This window comes from Diabrotica virgifera, chromosome 3, assembly GCF_917563875.1.
Source record: "Diabrotica virgifera virgifera chromosome 3, PGI_DIABVI_V3a".
Taxonomy (NCBI): Eukaryota; Metazoa; Arthropoda; class Insecta; order Coleoptera; family Chrysomelidae; genus Diabrotica; species Diabrotica virgifera.
The window spans coordinates 11542966-11560898 of NC_065445.1; the positions used below are offsets into that span (position 1 = coordinate 11542966).

Genomic DNA, 17933 nt, shown 5'->3' on the forward strand with positions numbered 1-17933 from the left:
AAAATAAAATGATTTGGAATTTTTATGACTTTCTTTTATTAAAAAAGGCATTTAAGGGCCAGTTAGAAAAACATCTGGTTACATACCAATCTGCTAGTTCACTCGAAAATACAATACAAACGTATTGCTGTATATTTGTTGGTATTTCTTTAAAATTCAAAACTAACCATTGGGTTATTAGACCTGGATCCTGCGTACCAAAAAAAGTTGATTAATAGCAAGCCGAAAATTTGTTAATAGCTTAACGGTGCCTAGTCGGACAAACTTAGATGTACGGGAACACTGGAACGGTGGAAGTTTTAATTGTGGAACAGTTTAATAATTTGGAACGTCAGATTACGAAAACGTCCCATGTATTTTGTCGGACAAAACATCCAATTGATTTGTTACCCTTTCATTAAACTCTCATGCAAAAATCAGACTGCTATTACTAACCAACATGATTCCTGTCATTTGACATGTTCTTCATGTTCCACTCATTAAAATCCCCAGGTGGTGATAAACACTAGTCTGATTTTTGCATGAGAGTTTAATGAAAGGGTAACAAATCAATTGGATGTTAATCAATCGGAAGTTCTATCCGACAAAATACATGGAACGTTTACGTAGTCTGACGTTCCAAATTTTTAACCTGTTCCACAATTAAAACTTCCCCTGTTCCAGTGTTCCCATACATGAAAGTTTGTCTGACTAGACACCGTTAATCTATTAACAAATTTTCAGCTTGCTATTAATCAACTTTTTTTTTGGTACGCGGGATCCAGGTCTATATGGTTTTACCTACATTTATCTACAATTTAAATTTTTTTCGGAGACAGGCTACAAATGTTGGGTTTAAATTTAAAAAAAATTAATGTATAAATATGCATTAATAGTATGGTATAACTTATAACTAGACCCAAACGCAGACATCCAAAGTGAAAGTTATCCTCCAACACCAAATTGTTCTATATGGTCCACATAATGGTAAGAAAAAAGTCACACACACCATTTTCAGCGTTGGGTTTGGGGGGTGAGGGGGAAGAAATCGGTAAATTCGGCGATTTTTACGTTTTTCGTCAATATTTCTAAAACTATGCGGTTTCTAAAGGATTCTACATAAAATTTAAAACAAAAAGGTCCTATACATATATGTTATAAAATCAACGGTTCCAGAGTTGGGTGAAAACTGGAAGTTTTCGATACTTTTTATATTTTTTGGGAAATTTATAATATTATTATACTGATGAAAGAAATTTTCTTTAACAGGATTGTGTTTTGTAAATAAAATTTGCTATTTCAGTGGCATGTTAGTGATAAGCCCTCGAAGAAACGTCAACCTCACCACCCAAAATCATCATCAATTGCCCAAAAAATATAAAAAATATCGAAAACCTCCACTTTTCACTCTCCGTAACTCTGGAAGCGTTGATTATATAACAATTATATATAGGACCTTTTTTGTTTTAAATTTTATGTAGAATTGTATAGAACATTGTTTACGCTAAAGTATAGTTTTAGAAATATTGACGAAAAACGTAAAAAAAATACTAATTTACCGATTTCTCCCCAATCTCCACTTTAACCCGGACGCTCAAAATGGTGTAAATTTTTACTGCACAATATGTGGACCATATAGAACAATTTGGTGTTGGAGGAAGACTCTTTCTTTGGATGTTTGGGTTAGGCCTTTTTTTGACCAGTTATACTATACTACCTCCGTAACTTTGGAACCGTTCATTTTAGAAGGATTATGCAATGGGCCTTTTTTATTTCAAATTGAATGTAGAACATTTTTGTATAAAAGGTTGTTCATGCTAAATCGCATAGTTTTAAAAATATTGACGAAAAACGTAAAAAACTACGAATTTACCGATTTCTCCCCCCTCTTCCCTTCAAACCCGACGCTCAAAATGGTGTGACTTTTTTCTGAACATTATATGGACCATATAGAACAATTTGGTGTTGGATGATAACTTTCACTTTGGATGTCTGGTTTATGCCATTCTTTGGATCAATTGTATCATACTATAAAACGCTATAAGCTTTCTTAATAATTATTATCCTAACTGGAGCGCTTATTGGGTTTTATTTGTCTGTCTGCGGTTTAAATATCATATCAGCCAATACATTTCTGTTTATTGAAATTTGTCAAAAAACTTTTTTTGGACCTTGTTGGGATTGGGGGATTTCCCCTACCCCTCCCCCACCCATTACTCCCCCCCGTTGATCCGCCACTGAACAAATAAACACGTTGCGTAATATTCAAACTTTTCAAACTGTTTGAAGATGTTTGAATTCAAGTCAAACCTAAAGATATCGAAATCAAGTCAAGTCAAACTTTTTTATACAAAAAGTTTGATTTTCAAGTCAAGTCAAGTTTGTTGAGTAAAATCAAACTAGTTTGACTTGATGCATCTCTAGAACGAGTAGACCAATCTGACCAATATTCATACCTTGGAACAATGATCAACTACACAAATGGTTACTTCCAGGAAATTAAAATCAGAATAGAAAAGGCTAGAGCAAATTTTTACAAAATGAGAAAAGTGATCTGCACAGGAGATTTGAAGTTGGAGCTACGAGTTTGTTGGCTAGGTGCTATGTTTTCTCGACTCTGTTTTATGGAATGGAAGCTTGGACATTTAATGCGTCATCAATGAAAAAACTAGAATCATTAGAGCTAGAAGGTGTACAGAAGAATTTTGATAACATCGTGGACAAAACACGTCACAAACAAAGAGGTTATGAGAAACATCAATAAAGAAATGAAAATATTAAATACCATGAAAACAAGAAAACTAGAATATCTCGGACATATTACACGTGGAGAGAGATACAACTTGCTCCAACTCATTATGCAGGGAAAGATTCAAGGAAAAAGAAGCATAGGGAGACGCAGAATATCGTGGCTGCGCAACCTGACAGAATGGCACGGATGTACATTAAATGAACTTTTTAGAGCTGTCGTCTCTGAAGTCCGAATAGCTACAATGATTTCCGATTTCCGTCGCGGAGATGGCACTTGAAAAAGAAGAAGGTGATGATATTTCCATCTTTATCGTTTGCTTCCGTTATTTATTTTTTGCCATTTACTATTTTCTCCTTAGAACTCTGAGGCTCTTGATATTTTCAATCGTCTTTTGGATTTATTCACTTTAATGCTGTCGGTTGTCCGTTTTAATAGATTTTTGTATTCTTTTAATTATCTTTTTGGTATTATTTGCTTCTATTACTTTGCATTTTTCTGTTCTCTTCCATGAATGCTTGTGTTTGGGGACTTATTCTTTCATTGTATGATTTATATTGGCAATGCATCTTCTGGTTCTTTTCTATAGCTTCTATTATAATACCATTCAGGCAGTTAACATTTAGGTCTGTAATCAATTTTATATGATTAGGCTCTGTCTAGGTAGGTGTAGACTTCTTTTTGATCATGTGGTATCTCGCTTTCTCAAGCTCAATTTCTATCGTGGCTTTTACCATTCTGTGGTCGCTATCTACAGTAGGAAAAATGAAAGAATACCTATGAACGAACATATAAAACACGCTGTATTTTCCTGTCACCGTGTCACACAAAAAATTGGCCAGCGCAAGTACATGTAATAATTATATTATTACATGTACTTGCGCTGGGCAATTTTCTTTGTGACACGGAGATAGGAAAATACAGCGTGTTTTATATGTTCGTTCATGGGTATTCTTTCATTTTTCCGACTGTATTGAAAACTAGTTAAGTACTGTAACATCTCTAAATATTTGCCCCTTATTAGTGATAATAAAATCGACCTCGTTGATCTACTCCGTCACGTCCATCTCCGATGTTCTTTTTTACAGAAAAAGTTGTTAATTTGGAATAGACTTTTTTCCAGCAGGAAACTAAGTAAAGTTTCACCGTGATGAAATCTTCTTAGTGATGTTTCTGTGTCATCTGCCTTTCACCCCGTTTTAGCGTTAAAGCTATTTAAAAAAGCTATTAAAAATTAAAGCTATTTTGCTATAAGTCTAAGATAATAAACTTTACAAGGGATTATCTATAATTGATTATCGTTTAACATAAAACTATTTATCTGAGTTATTTTCCAAATAATTCAGAAATAAAAAAATCTTTATCTCAAAAGACAAAAACACATAATTATATTGCATTAGGTACTTTATTATCTAATCACAAGTGTACAATAAATAAATATTTCGTTATAAAATATCGAATATAAGCTATGCAAAAATTTATAATTACTATAGATATAGCCTCGATAAAGTGACTATTCATATAAAATACAGACGACTGGAGCACGTGAAATGAGGATCACATTAAAAAACACTAGAAAATAATACTTGAAAAAACTGGTACAGTAGGCGACACTGCAGACTAGAGCGAAGCCTCATACTATTTTTTCTGTATTTTCAATTTTGTTTACAAGTTTTTTCGCTTTAAAAATAATATTCAAGAATTACATAAAACCCCTGTTAGTTAATAACGTTCTTATAGATTTTAATAAAATTGAAAAAGTTCACATGTTGTATAACGGACTCCCATCGTCGCGTAAAAGCTCTCTTCGAGAATCTTTTCTTACAAACAGCTGGATACGGCCTCTCAAAATATGTTTTACTGGTATGGGCGTTGTGATAATGTTTCAATAATCCCGCTGAAAATGCGAAATTCCACAATGTTGACAAAACTAATTAAAAAATATTCATTTACAGTTTTTTTACAGTACCTACTCTGGATTAAAATCTCTTCAGTAACTACTGTCGAAGACTGTCTAAAACATATGATCTAATGAAATCATGGCTAAAATTACACAGGTCGACAAAATTTGACCAATATTCAGAACCAGAGATCAAAATATACTTTTTCTAAGGTTTTTTGTGTGCTGAATCCGATCGTGCTTCAAATTGTCAAATTGCTTTTGTTTTCTGAAATATCCTAACCTAAAAGTGTAAAATTACCTGTTTCGGGCAGTTTTTGAGGTAATGTAGCATAGTAATATAATTTTTCTCCCAGAAAATGTTAGAACTACTATCTTAAAGTATGTCTCAGTCTTTGAAATTACGTTGAATTTACTCAGATATCTTCGTTTTTCGCTGAGCTATCGCATTTTAAAGTTTAATAGTTTTAAAAAACCTACAAATCATATGATTATCCCAAACCAAATGGTTATCAAAAATCCCAAACCATTTGATTATTAGAAATCCCAAACTCACAAAACCAAATCACAGCATAATAAACGAAACCAGCAAGGACACTCCCTGATGCCGCCTTTGAAGTTGAAAAGTACAGGGTCGCCATTTTTCGCGTAGTACATCTCAGTGGTGATGTGATGTGTTGGTTCATCAGTGTTGCCGATATCACCAACTTTATTACTCGTGAGAGATTCTTTTTGAATAATTTCTGGAATTTATGCAAAAGATTAACAATACAATCGCCATTCATCGTCAATATTTTGTGTTATGTCCCAATTATTGACATAATTCTTACAGGCATACGTATAAAATTATGTTAAAAAATATTTAATATTATCAGAATGTCATAAAAGTTAAGTAAATCTGATAATTATGTACAAATCGGCAACACTGTCGATTTTCTACATTGTCTGGTACTACGCACAAAATGGCCGACGATCTGCGCCGTAATAGTGCGCGAACTTTTCCCGCCTACTAGTGTGTCACTGCTGTTGCGTTTTCTATGCTGTGACCAAATCAAATAAACCCAAATCCAACAATCTCAAACCTGCACCTCAAACCCAACCAACCGCTAGAAATAATCCCTTTATAGAAAAACCATAGAGACCGCAAATAGATAGGTTAGGTACCTTATAAGAGTAGATAATAATAGAACACCTATTTTAGTACCCTTAGTCAGTGGCGTATTAAGACGATTGGGGGCCCCTGGCGGGAAAAATTTCGGGGCCCTTCGACAAAACCGAATAGCCTTAACGATAACGATTTTATGGATCTTTTAACTTGCCAGTAACCAATTTGTCTGCAACTAGCAGTCGTTAGTAGGTGGTTTAAAAAATACACGCATGCGATTTTGAACGAAACAAAATTATGTTTATTCTGAAAAAAAAACATTTACAGTAGGTAGTATGTACATATGACTTAATAATTACTATTGTTATATAATATATAAGTACATACACTTTCCCTGAATATACATACGCATTTCAAATGAATTTACGCCTTACTTTTTCTTTTGAAAATTCATCAATTATTTTGTCGGTCTCAATTTTATCCAATATATCTTGTTCTATATACAATATAGCCATATTATTTAAACGTTCCTCCCCCATCGAACTTCTTAAATAGTTTTTTACTCTTTTTAGTACAGAAAAAGATCTCTCGCCTGATGCGTTCGAAATTGGTATCGTTAAAAATATTTTTAAAATTGTCTCAACATTAGGAAAAGTCGATGACATTTCTTTGGCAGCTCGGTACATATCTTTTGCGGTGGTCATTAACTCGTTATTTTCCTGCAGGAAGAGTAGAAATTGGTTTAATTCGTCTTCGAAGTTGGACACATCAATATCGTTCTTGTAAATTTCTTTCAGAGAATTTACTGCGGATGTTTTTGATTCGTCTGACAATGCTTTATCAAAAAATACCATAAAATGCTTTAGGTTTGCATCGTATGTCTGATTTCTCCGAGTTAACTCTGCCTTGGTGTTGTCACATATAACGTAAAATGAATTTACAAGGAAATTTTCCTTCTTTCCAAATTCGTGTTCACCTCCTTTCACTTCGTCATGAAAAGTTTTTCTCTTAAGAGGTCGTCGACTTTGTCCGTCTTCTTCAAATGTCAGGCCTGACAAATCAGTTGCATCTTCTTGTACTTTTTCAAATTCATCTCTGAAATTGTCAATAAAATTGTACAGAGACTTCAGGAGAGATGAACCTTTTGACAATTCACACTCAACTGATTGAAGTGATTTACTCGTAGCGTTTAGTCGCTGTAGAATCGTGTTCCAAATCACTGTCATCAGCGCGGTTTCAAATTTGCCCATTTTTTTCAAAATTGAATTTGCCTCGATAATCGTGACTTTTTTCTCTTCGCTCGAATTGCAAATCTCAGTTAATGCCGCTTTTATATACGTGTACCCAAGTCTTATAGCTCGTACAGCATCCGCTCTTGCTGACCATCGTGTATCTACGAGTCTCTTCACCGAAACGGCATTTTCACATTTATTTAACTGTTTGCACAAAATTTGCCAACGATGAGTTGATGAAGAAAAAAAAGTAAATAAATTCTGCACAAACATAAAATATTCAATCGCCTAGTTGCAACTTTCTGCTGCAAAATTTCCAATCAAATTTAACGAGTGGCTGGCACAAGGGATATATGCCGCACTCGGACTGTGTTGTTTAACCCGCGCCTGAAGTCCCGAGTATTTTCCTGACATATTGGCAGCATTGTCAAACGATTGCCCCCGACAGTTTTTAATATCTATTCCCAATTTGTCCAACATATCCAATATTTGTTGTTCCAAATATGAACTTGTATGCCCTTCTATTGGTATAAATCCGACAAATTTTTTTCTGTTCTGGCAGTTTTTCATTTTTAAATGTAGCTTTCTATCGCGATTTCGGGGCCCCCTGGAGGCGTGGGGCCCCTGGCGGCCGCCAGGTACGCCACCCGTTAAACCCGCCACTGCCCTTAGTGGAACTACAGTGAAACGTCTACCAGTAGGAAGACAAAGGAAGAGATGGATAGACGAAGTGAGGAAAAGATATGTTTGGGCATTAAGAAAGGCCAACTTGGGCTGGAGCGTCATTGGAGAGACAGAGAAAATACCTACCTTTTGTATATTTTTGATTTGACAAAATCAAAAATTTAAAGCAGGAAGAAACACCACCAATCCACAACTATATACTAAAATATTACCTCTATTTTTTATGTTTTCTAATTATTTTTTTATATGCGTTAATTCTCAGGGTTGAGCAAGTAAGTCTGCTTCTGGTTGATAGAGGTGGTTTCTAGGGATTAATATTAATTTTGCTATTTAGACCAGGGCGCATCTGTAAAAATATTAGTACATTTGGACGTTGAGAGGTGACTCAAATTTTTTTGCAGATATTGCTTGAAAATAACTCAAATAATATTATTTGAGTTATCCTCCCTCTCAAAAAGGTCCGGAACATTGTTTAAATAATCAAAATGTCAAAAAATTAAGGAAAAATTCGATTTTTTTCTTCGTTTTTTAATTATAACTTTAAAAGTATTCATTTCCGAGAAAAGTTGTACTAACATAAAAGCTGTGTAATTAAATTTCCTACAATATAGAATTGGTTAAAAATTTAAAAAATAGTCACCCTTGTTGCAAAATAGCAATTATTGTGAAAAAAACATACAAAAACAAGTATTCGTATTTTACGTTTTTCAACCATTTATGCTACACTTAGGACCTTCATATTTCATCCTGAAAAACTTTATGATACAGTAAAACAATACCGTAAATTTCATTAAGATCGGTTCAATAGATTTTGCAAAATAAATTTTGCAATCCAGCTTTCGTAAAAAAAATTCATTTTTTCAAAATGGTCAGGACTAAAAATAAAGCAGATAGCAAGTTGAAAATTTTTTTGCGTATAGAAGTGTACTGTACCTTTCATTCGCAATTTTACAAAATTAAAATCGATTAACACCACGGCGGCAGGAATTTTTTTAAATAAACATTAATTATTGGTGCTACGCGCAGGACAGCGGATAGTTTGCTCTGATTGGGCATTCCAATGACCTTTGATAATGATTGATACATTTTAATTTTTATAACATTTCGATATAAATAAATAAATTTGTTTATTGCAAAATAAAAACACATACTCTATCCTTTGATATAACAATTTTATTAGCAAAAACTTTCTTTGTTCATATATTTTAACTTAAATAATAAAAGTTTATTATTTTTAAACATATGCAATTGTTTAAACAATATTTCACAAACAATAATAAAATTAGTTTGATTTTTGTGGAATTAAAATATTAAAATACAACAAAATATAGAGTAAGAAAATAATATTAGACGAAGATTGGAAGACATTTTGGTGGAAATCAACTTGTGTGAATCGAACACCGCTGTTCTGCGCGTAGCACCAAATATTATTGTTTATTTCAAAAATTTTTTTCTGACACCGTGGTAATTAATCGATTTTAATTTTGAAAATTGCAAATGAAATGTACAGTACACTTCTATAAGCAAAAAAATTTTTAACTTGCTATCTGCTTTATTTTCAGTCCTGTAACATTTTGAAAAAATTAATTTTTTTTGCGAAAGCTGGATTGCAAAATTTATTTTGCAAAATCTATTAAACCGATCTTAAAGAAATTTACAGTATTGTTTTACTCTATCATAAAGTTTTTCTGAGTGAAATATGAAGGTCATAAGTGTATCATAAATGGTTGAAAAACGTAAAATGCGAATACTTGTTTTTGTATGGTTTTTTCGCAATTATTGCTATTTTGCAACTAGGGTCACTATTTTTTAAATTCTTAACCAATTTTATATTGTAGGAAATTTAAATACGCAACTTTTATGTCAGTACAACTTTTCTAGAAAATGAATACTTTTAAAGTTATAATCAAAAAACGAAGAAAAAAATCGAATTTTTCCTTCAATTTTTGACATTTTGATCATTTAAACAATGTTCCGGACCTTTTTGAGAGGGAGGATAACTCAAATATTATTATTTGATTTATTTTCAAGCAATTTCTGCAAAAAAATTTGAGTCACCTCTCAACGTCCATCTCAAAACAGATCCGCCCTGGACTAATTAATCTTTCAAGTTCCTGGTTTAGTATATTTTTCTGCTTGTGGATTAAGAGGAATGGAGATAACAAAAAAAGTAGTTTTTTCTACGGCCGTGCTAAAAGAGCCACTTTCCCGCACGCATTTAATTTCCGAAGGTTGCACTTTCCCGCACGGCGTGCGTAAAAGTAAATTTTCCCGCAAGACGTGCAGGAAAGTAAAATACCTTGTAATATGGTATTATAATATATTATAATACATGCAAAGAACTAATATTTAGATATTATTTAATAATTTATTTCAAATTTATCTTATTGTGTTCATGTTTTAATTAAATTAGCGCGATTATTTCATTCATAGTAGATTCTGACCAATAGAAAACTACAAAAATAAAAATTAAACGGATAATTTTTGATATTATCCCGTCGTCAAGTATATTACGTCAGATGCCCTTATTTGCTACGAAAAAATACATTCAGCGACATTAATGACAATTAATGTTTTAAAAATTATTATAAAAGTGATGACTTTCAACCGTCAAATATTTATAACAACTGTGTGTTTAATTGTACTAATTTGTACTTACATAAATAAATTACATTAAAATTTTGGTTTTGAACAGTTTTATTCATGAAATAATCGCAAGAAATTGAACTCGATCTCTAAAATTATTATCGAATTTTTGCCCTCGTGACACTTTGACATAATTTTCCTCCCCTTCGGGTCGTGAAATTAAAACTGTCAAAGTGTCACTCGGGAAAAATTCGATAATTCGATGAAATAAAATTATTTTGACATAATATTTAAAAGTCAGATCAGTAGACAATTACAACGGTTTTGAATCATCGTCATGAAAACCAATATCGTCGTCGTGATTACCCATTATATTCAGGCGCGGATACAGGGGGGGTCAACGGGTTCATGGACCCCCCTATTGTATTTAGCCTATAAGTATTTTCTTATTATTTATTATTTTTTTCTGTTAACTCTAAACTTTAAGCCATCAGTACAACACTAAATTACACGACAACCGCTTCCAAAGAATTGAAAGAAGCCATAAAATCTAATAAAACACCCTTCTCTGAAAAATAATCTGCAGGCGCGTTTGTTTGGGTACCGGTGGAACCATAAACAACGGAAATATTTTTCTCAATTCAAAGAATAATAAAAATTATATTTTAAAATGCAAATATATTACACTGGGTATAAACCTTATCTCATGAAAAGTCACGTTTCAAATTTGCGATACAATAAAGTTATAAAAATTTGTATTTTACTAGATAATCCATGGGTACCTACCCATTGATGGTAGAAAGGTTAATCTTTATCGTAAAGAACGACCAGTGAGATTAATAGTCGTGAATTGTCTATCAATCCTTTTGATACCGTAGGTATCTGGGATTATATTATAGTGTATTTTATCCTTAGAGTAAGTGTGAGTCGTATGGCTAAATCTGGAAAATATAATTGGTAAGTCTGCCCCCCCCTATTATGAATTTCTAGATCCGCGCCTGATTATATTGAAAGTTTGGTTTTGACAACCTTGTGAAATAATTAATTTGTGTATTTTCACTCCTAAATAAAAATTGGTATAACTCTATTTTTTGTGGCTTTTTTCCAAACGTACGGCCCTAGAAAAAATATTGTTCCTAACTCATACGGAAAGTTTCTTCCCCGCACTCGACTGCTTGCCTGAACTTCGCTATCGCGTCGTTCGGGCCAACGGCAGTCTCGTGCGTGAAAGTATCACTTTCCGCACTAGTTAGGAAAATAACTTTTAAAATTTGGGGGTTAGGTGGGTTTGCCTGCTTGTTGACTGAAAGGTGGTTTCTAGGGTGGATTGGATTAGGAGTATTTTGGTTTGACAAGTAAACTCTCTTGCTTAGGGATTCCCGGATTAGGTCTATTTGTCTGCTTGTGGAGTCAAAAGGGTACGTTCTAAGGGTTGGTTGGCTTAAAGGTGTATTGGCTTGACGAATAAATTGCCATCTAACTAGGTAGCCTTTCCTGGTTCTGGATCAAAAGGGGTTTTTGTAGGGGTTGATAGGGCTAGAGATGTTTCGATCAATAAACACAATTACTGTCTGTTATTTTATTTTGATGTGATACAATAAACACAACATCTTAGGGATCTTGATCAGACCAGTCTAATATAATAGAAAAGACTAACAGGTCAGACAGCAGTTTCTCGTCGGCCATGATGGTTGGATGTACACGCCATGAAAACATTTTTAATATGTTTGTACCGTTTTTGTGGCCGTTTGTTTTCTGTTTGGGGTTTGTACAGAACACAACTCTAGTTCATAAATGATTAACTAAAAACTTGTAATACAACTTTTTCGATGATGACAATTTTGTCGAAACCGCTTACCTAAGGAAATAAATACATTCTACACACTTTGACATAGGTACTATTTTTTCACTTCCTTTTTCCTTGATACTTGTTTCTATGATTTGCTCTGTGAACTGCAAACCATAGGATCCCTTCCAAACTTTTTTCCTTCTGATGGAACAAAAAGAACTGGAACTAACTATAGGGGAACTGAGAGTAACGTAGTTTAATTTTGGAATATGAATAAAGGATTTATTCCAATTTTTATGAATAAACTCATTCGGGTACTTTTCAAGAATTTGGTTATGTATTTCATATGAATGGTTTCCAAAAATTCAAAACAATATTTTTATCAAATATGTATATTCACACACAAATCTAATATCTATATAGAGTAAAAGTGAGCAAATATTATTACTTGTACAATAAAAATTACTCTAAATAAAATTAAGAAATAGGTAAAATACCATTGTATAAAAAACAATATAAAAATTATATCATTTGTAGCTGATCTATTGTTAGTGAAACACAGATATTAATAAGTGCAAGAAAGACATCATAAAAAAGTGTTTTTGTATTTTATTTCTATTTTTTAGTGATTAAATATTCTAAATGGGAAATAAGCCACAATTTTACTAAAAAATGATTTTATTAATGGTTTACTAACGATTTTTAATTTTATTAACGATTTTTTTTAGTTAAACTGTGGCTTATTTTCCATTTAGAATAGTTAATTACAAAAATGCCACAAGGAAATAGCTTCGAAACAATATTTTTTAGTGGTTTAAAAAGTTTGGGGAACAATTCGTAACTTATAATTTCGTAAATTTCAATATTAAATTTAATGTATTATTTAGGAGTAATACAATATCAACTACAAACTGTTTTTTTATAAAAACTTCTATTCAAAGTTGACCATCTTCGTAATGGCAACTGAAGGATTGGCGACAATTTCTTTCCAAAAGCTACTATTCCTGTCAATTTCTATTTTTCCTAATAAGGTTTTCTTTCCTACAATATTTCTTGACATAAGTCTTATGAGGATCTTCATGTCTTCCAAATTGTATTTGTCTACTGTGGCTCTTAAGGTGGACGTGTTGGCCTCTAGCTTTAAACTGATGGTAGGCTCAAACTTGTCGCTCTTCATTTTTTGAACGAGGTCCTCGTCTTCAAAAGCTGTGATTTTGATATACAGTTGGCCTGAAAAATATTGTAATTAGATATATGGTTTTTACTATTTTGAGAATTGAAACAAAAGCCAAAAACTACAGCCCCATAGCCTCACTCAGAATGGTATTATAAATTATTGGAATAGCTTCACCTCAACAGAATTAGTCACAGGATACTTGAAAATGTCCCCACTAAACCAGGCTTTGGCCCTCATCGAAGCTGTACGCAGTACGCACCAAGTCTTATCACTAACAACTTTCTAGAAGCTAGTTTTCAAAAGAGACAAAACACAGCCGCATCATTAATAGTTCTAACAGCAGTGTTTGGAGACAGGGATTAATATATAAACTGCCCTGCATTATTTCCTACAGAAAGATAATCAACTACATTGACAACATGCTGACAAACAGAATCTTCCAGGTAATAACGGGAAAGAATATGAGCAGACAAACGAAACTTAATCATGGCCTTCCACTAGGTTCTGTGCTTGCCCCTTTACTTTCAGCCTCTGTATTGCTGACATGCCTGCAACCGAATTTCGCAAGTTTAAATAAGCTGACAACTGGACTCTTGGACAACACGAATGATCCATCCATCCTCAGAGAATACTTTAAGAAATGATGAGTACAACCAAGTAGGCACTACAAAAACTGAAGTAATAACTTTTTATCTCTACAACAGGCTGGCAAACAAAAAATTACGAGTGTATCTATTCTAATAACAAACTATTGATACAAAATAAATACCCGAAATACCTTGGGGTTACTCTAGACTCTAGACCAGTGGTTTCCAACTTTTTTTCCATGATCGCCCCCTTAGACACGTTTCACGAGTTGTGAAATTGCCCCTCCCCAATTAAATTAAAAAAAATAATCAGTACAATATTTATTTATTTTTACATTTCGTAAAATTATAAGTAGTTAGTAATAATAATGGTTAATTTCTCCCTTGCCTGGTGTCCCTCACATAATTTCTTTATGGCTGGCTCAATGTTGGTTAATAGCAACCTTAAATCCCCTCTTTTTATTATGTCGAGCCTATTTCTTTGTCTGTTTTCAATACACATACAGAACTAAAACCTTTCTCCAGTAGATGTTGTGGGAATGTTAAAAAGAATGTATGTGTACTTTGTACGCACGTAAGAAGTTATACCTCTATTATATAATTTCAACGAAATAAATATACTTAACAGGTTATTTGTATTTTATTTAAATATTAAACTAACTTGCTTATCTACCACTGCGCTGATACATACGTATCTTGAAAGATTAGCAACGAACTACATACTGTCTGTGTGTGCATGCGCCCGGGATTATAAAATTTCACTCTCGATGGTAAAGAAGTATAACTTCAATAATAGTAATTTGATTGCATTCCACAAGATTGGATACACTTCTTCGAGGTTAAAATCTTTCATATCCACCAGGGTCGATAAACCAAGTTGGCATTGTTTGACTATTCAAATCTTGGAATCGAGACTGCAGATCTTCTTTCAATGTTTGAAGGTGGAGGCAATATGTTTGAAGATCCTCAGAATCACCACAAGAAAATTTCAAGTTGGGAAATTTGGTCAGACCTCTTCTCTGTACTTATATGTTCTTCAAAAATAGATTGTTTGTCAATGAATGCTCCGACTACTCCCTTCGCTTTGGCCATAATTATGTTCTCTTGTAGTTGCAGGTTCGTTTCATTTAATTTTTCAAAAATATCTGATACGTAAGCGATGTCATGTCGCTTCTCTTATAGTGCTGTACTCAGTGTACATAGCAGTGTACTCAGTATGGGGTCAGTAGTATTAAGAAATTCAATAAAAGTATCCATGGGACTGAAGAACTTCCGTAAGCAATTACTTTTAGAAACCCAGCGGACTTCCGTACTTATTAAAATGTATTACCTATAGAATTAAATTGTATCATGATTCATATACCACTATTACTAGAGATGTCTGTGTTATTATTACCTGCATTGGTATTGGTATACATATTTATAATACTGTTTATTATCCTGTGGAAACCCAATCGAAAGTATTATATTTTTCTCTCAATTACTCATTTCTCGTTTCTCGGATGCGAATCGCCCCCTTTTCTCTATCCCCCCATATCGCCCCCTTAGCTCTATCGCCCCCCTGAAAATCTCAAATCGCCCCCAGGGGGGCCATCGCCCTCCAGGTTGGGAACCACTGCTCTAGACTCTAGACAGAAGTCTCACATACAGAGAACACTTGAGGAAAACAGCAGAAAAACTAAAAACAGCTAGCAATACAGAAATTCTGCAGCACTACATGGGGGTCCACAGGGTCAACCTTAATACAATCGCATCTACCAATATATTTACCTCCAATTTTCTCATGAAGCTGCATTGTTTGTAAACTGCATCTAAATTTGGTAACTGTAACTTCGACTACATCGTTGGTTCCATCTTCACTTACGCCATATTGTAAAGTCAGTTCTATGCTACCTTTTGGTCCATCCCTCTAAAACATAAATACGTTTAATAATACAATGCTCAGAAGAAATATTCAAAACAGAGAGTCAGAAAATGTAACTTAAATAATTTATGATTGGTAGAATTTTTTATACAGCCTCACACGAAATGTAAATATCTAGTGTTGACAGTTGAAAGAGCTAACTGGAAAATAAAAAGACATTCATCAACAGGCATAGGCGTAACCAGGGGAGTTTTGGGGGTTATAAGCCCCCCCCATTTGGATGTACTTTGAGCTCTATACGCTTAACACTATTACTATTCCATACCCCCCAGAGACCATCAAGTAGTTGTAACCCCCTTAGGATCATCCTAGTTACACCTCTGGCAACAGGAAAACATTTCCTAGTACATAGTCAAGCTACAATAAAATGGTCTCCTCGGTCAACAGACTTCACTCCCTTAGATTGTTTCTAGATCCCCCATTTTCTTTTTCAATCAATAGTATTTTTGGTCAGGTCGTCAGGTTCATCTCCCCCATGTATATTGGAACAAGATGTACTTGTATGATTTATAGGTAGACTATGTATATCTAGTATTTAAGTAAAAATATTAATTTGTTAAAAAGTTTTCATTTATTTTTCTTATTATTAAGTAAATACTTATCAGTCGATTTTATATTTTATAAATTCGTTTTGTTAATGGCATTAACTTAAACTTAGTTTCAATTATTTATTTTTATATAGCTTTAATAATTACTAATTATTTATTTGAATAATTATTAATTATTTATTTTAATAATTATTAATTATTTATTTTAATAATTATTAATTATTTATTTTAATAATTATTAATTATTTATTTTAATAATTATTAATTATTTATTTATTTATTTAGATAAATATATTATCGACGGATTCACACCAATACTGACTACTTGACGTATCCATGCTGTTGAAGGTATTTGTATCGGTTCCGTAGTGTAGCGGTTATCACGTCTGCTTTACACGCAGAAGGTCCCCGGTTCGATCCCGGGCGGAACCACGTTTTTTGTTTTTCTTTCTTTTTTATCTTTTTAAAAACAATCTCAAATTAACCCGCTAATAACTCTGGAGTTATTAGGGGAGGTGCGGTTAAAAAAAACCAAATTAAAAACTAAATTTGTGATGTATTAGCCTAGATACCAGTCTAGAATCCCATTTTTTTAATTTCCCCAAATTTGAGATAAAATTAAATTGTTTAAAAACTATTGTATAAATCGTTTTTAAATTTACGTATTTGTGCACTACAATACAAAAGCCTTCTTTTGACTTAAAATTAAAAGTTGATTTTTGGAATATTATATTCGAAGTCCTATTATAGTCCAGGCGACATCTGCCGAAAAAGCAGACCATAATGGACATTTTCCATACGAGTTTATTTTTTTACTAGAAGTACTTCAGGATTGAGCTTTCAGCAAACATTGTGCTTACTTTTTTATTTAACAAAATCTGAAAAAATTCGAAAATTTCGCTTACAAAAAAATTAGAGAATGTAAAAGTTTTGTTTTTTAATTTTACATAATATTTGACCGGCTAGAAATTGAAAATTTAATGTTTATTGTTTAAAAAATACTACTAATTGAGAAAAGGTGCAAAGAATTAAGTTTTTCCTTAAAAAAAAAACAAAACTTACAGCCTTTATGTTCCGCCTAGAAAAACTTATAATACGACTGAAAGGTGTGCTAAATTTCGTTAGAATCGGTTTAACAGTTTTAGTATAATAATTTTGACATCCACCGAAAAAATTGCAAATTTTCAGTAGTAATTGCACAAGAGTTCTTAGGTCTGGATCCCGCGTATGAAAAAAAAGTTGATTAATAGCAAGCTGAAAATTTGTTAATAGCTTAAGGGTGTCTAGCCGGACAAACTTTGATATATGGGAACACTGAAACAGTAGAAGATCTAATTGTGGAACAGGTTAAAAATTTGGAACGGTCAGACCACGAAAACGGCACATGTATTTTGTCCGACAGAACAGACTTAAACTCTCTGAACAGAGAAAAAACTCTCATGCAAAAATCAGACTGCTATTTATCACCAAATGGGCGTTTTAATGAGTGGAACATGTAGAATATTTCAAATGACAGGAATTATGACAGGTGATAAATAGCAGTCTGATTTTTGCATGAGAGTTTAATCTCTGTTCGGAGAGTGTAAGTCTATTCTGTCGGACAAAATAAATGTGCCGTTTTCGTGGTGTGACCGTTCCAAATTTTTAACCTGTTCCACAATTAAAACTGACCC

At 33.0% G+C, this 17933-nt stretch overlaps 1 protein-coding gene and 1 non-coding gene across 2 annotated transcripts in view; one reads left to right on the top strand and one right to left on the bottom strand.

The window, feature by feature from the left end:
• Positions 1-12881: 12881 nt before the first annotated feature.
• The window catches only part of LOC114324158 (uncharacterized), a 41661-nt gene continuing 36609 nt past the window's right edge, over positions 12882-17933 (bottom strand). The window contains exons 5-6 of the mRNA XM_028271908.2: positions 15559-15697; positions 12882-13254 (exon numbers count right to left, since the gene is read on the bottom strand). Of these exons, the coding sequence (XP_028127709.1) occupies positions 12956-13254; positions 15559-15697 (438 nt within the window). The 3' untranslated portion in view covers positions 12882-12955. The remainder of the gene's footprint in view (positions 13255-15558; positions 15698-17933) is intronic.
• Positions 16620-16692, top strand: Trnav-uac (transfer RNA valine (anticodon UAC)). The gene has a single exon. It is a non-coding gene; the product is annotated as a tRNA-Val (tRNA).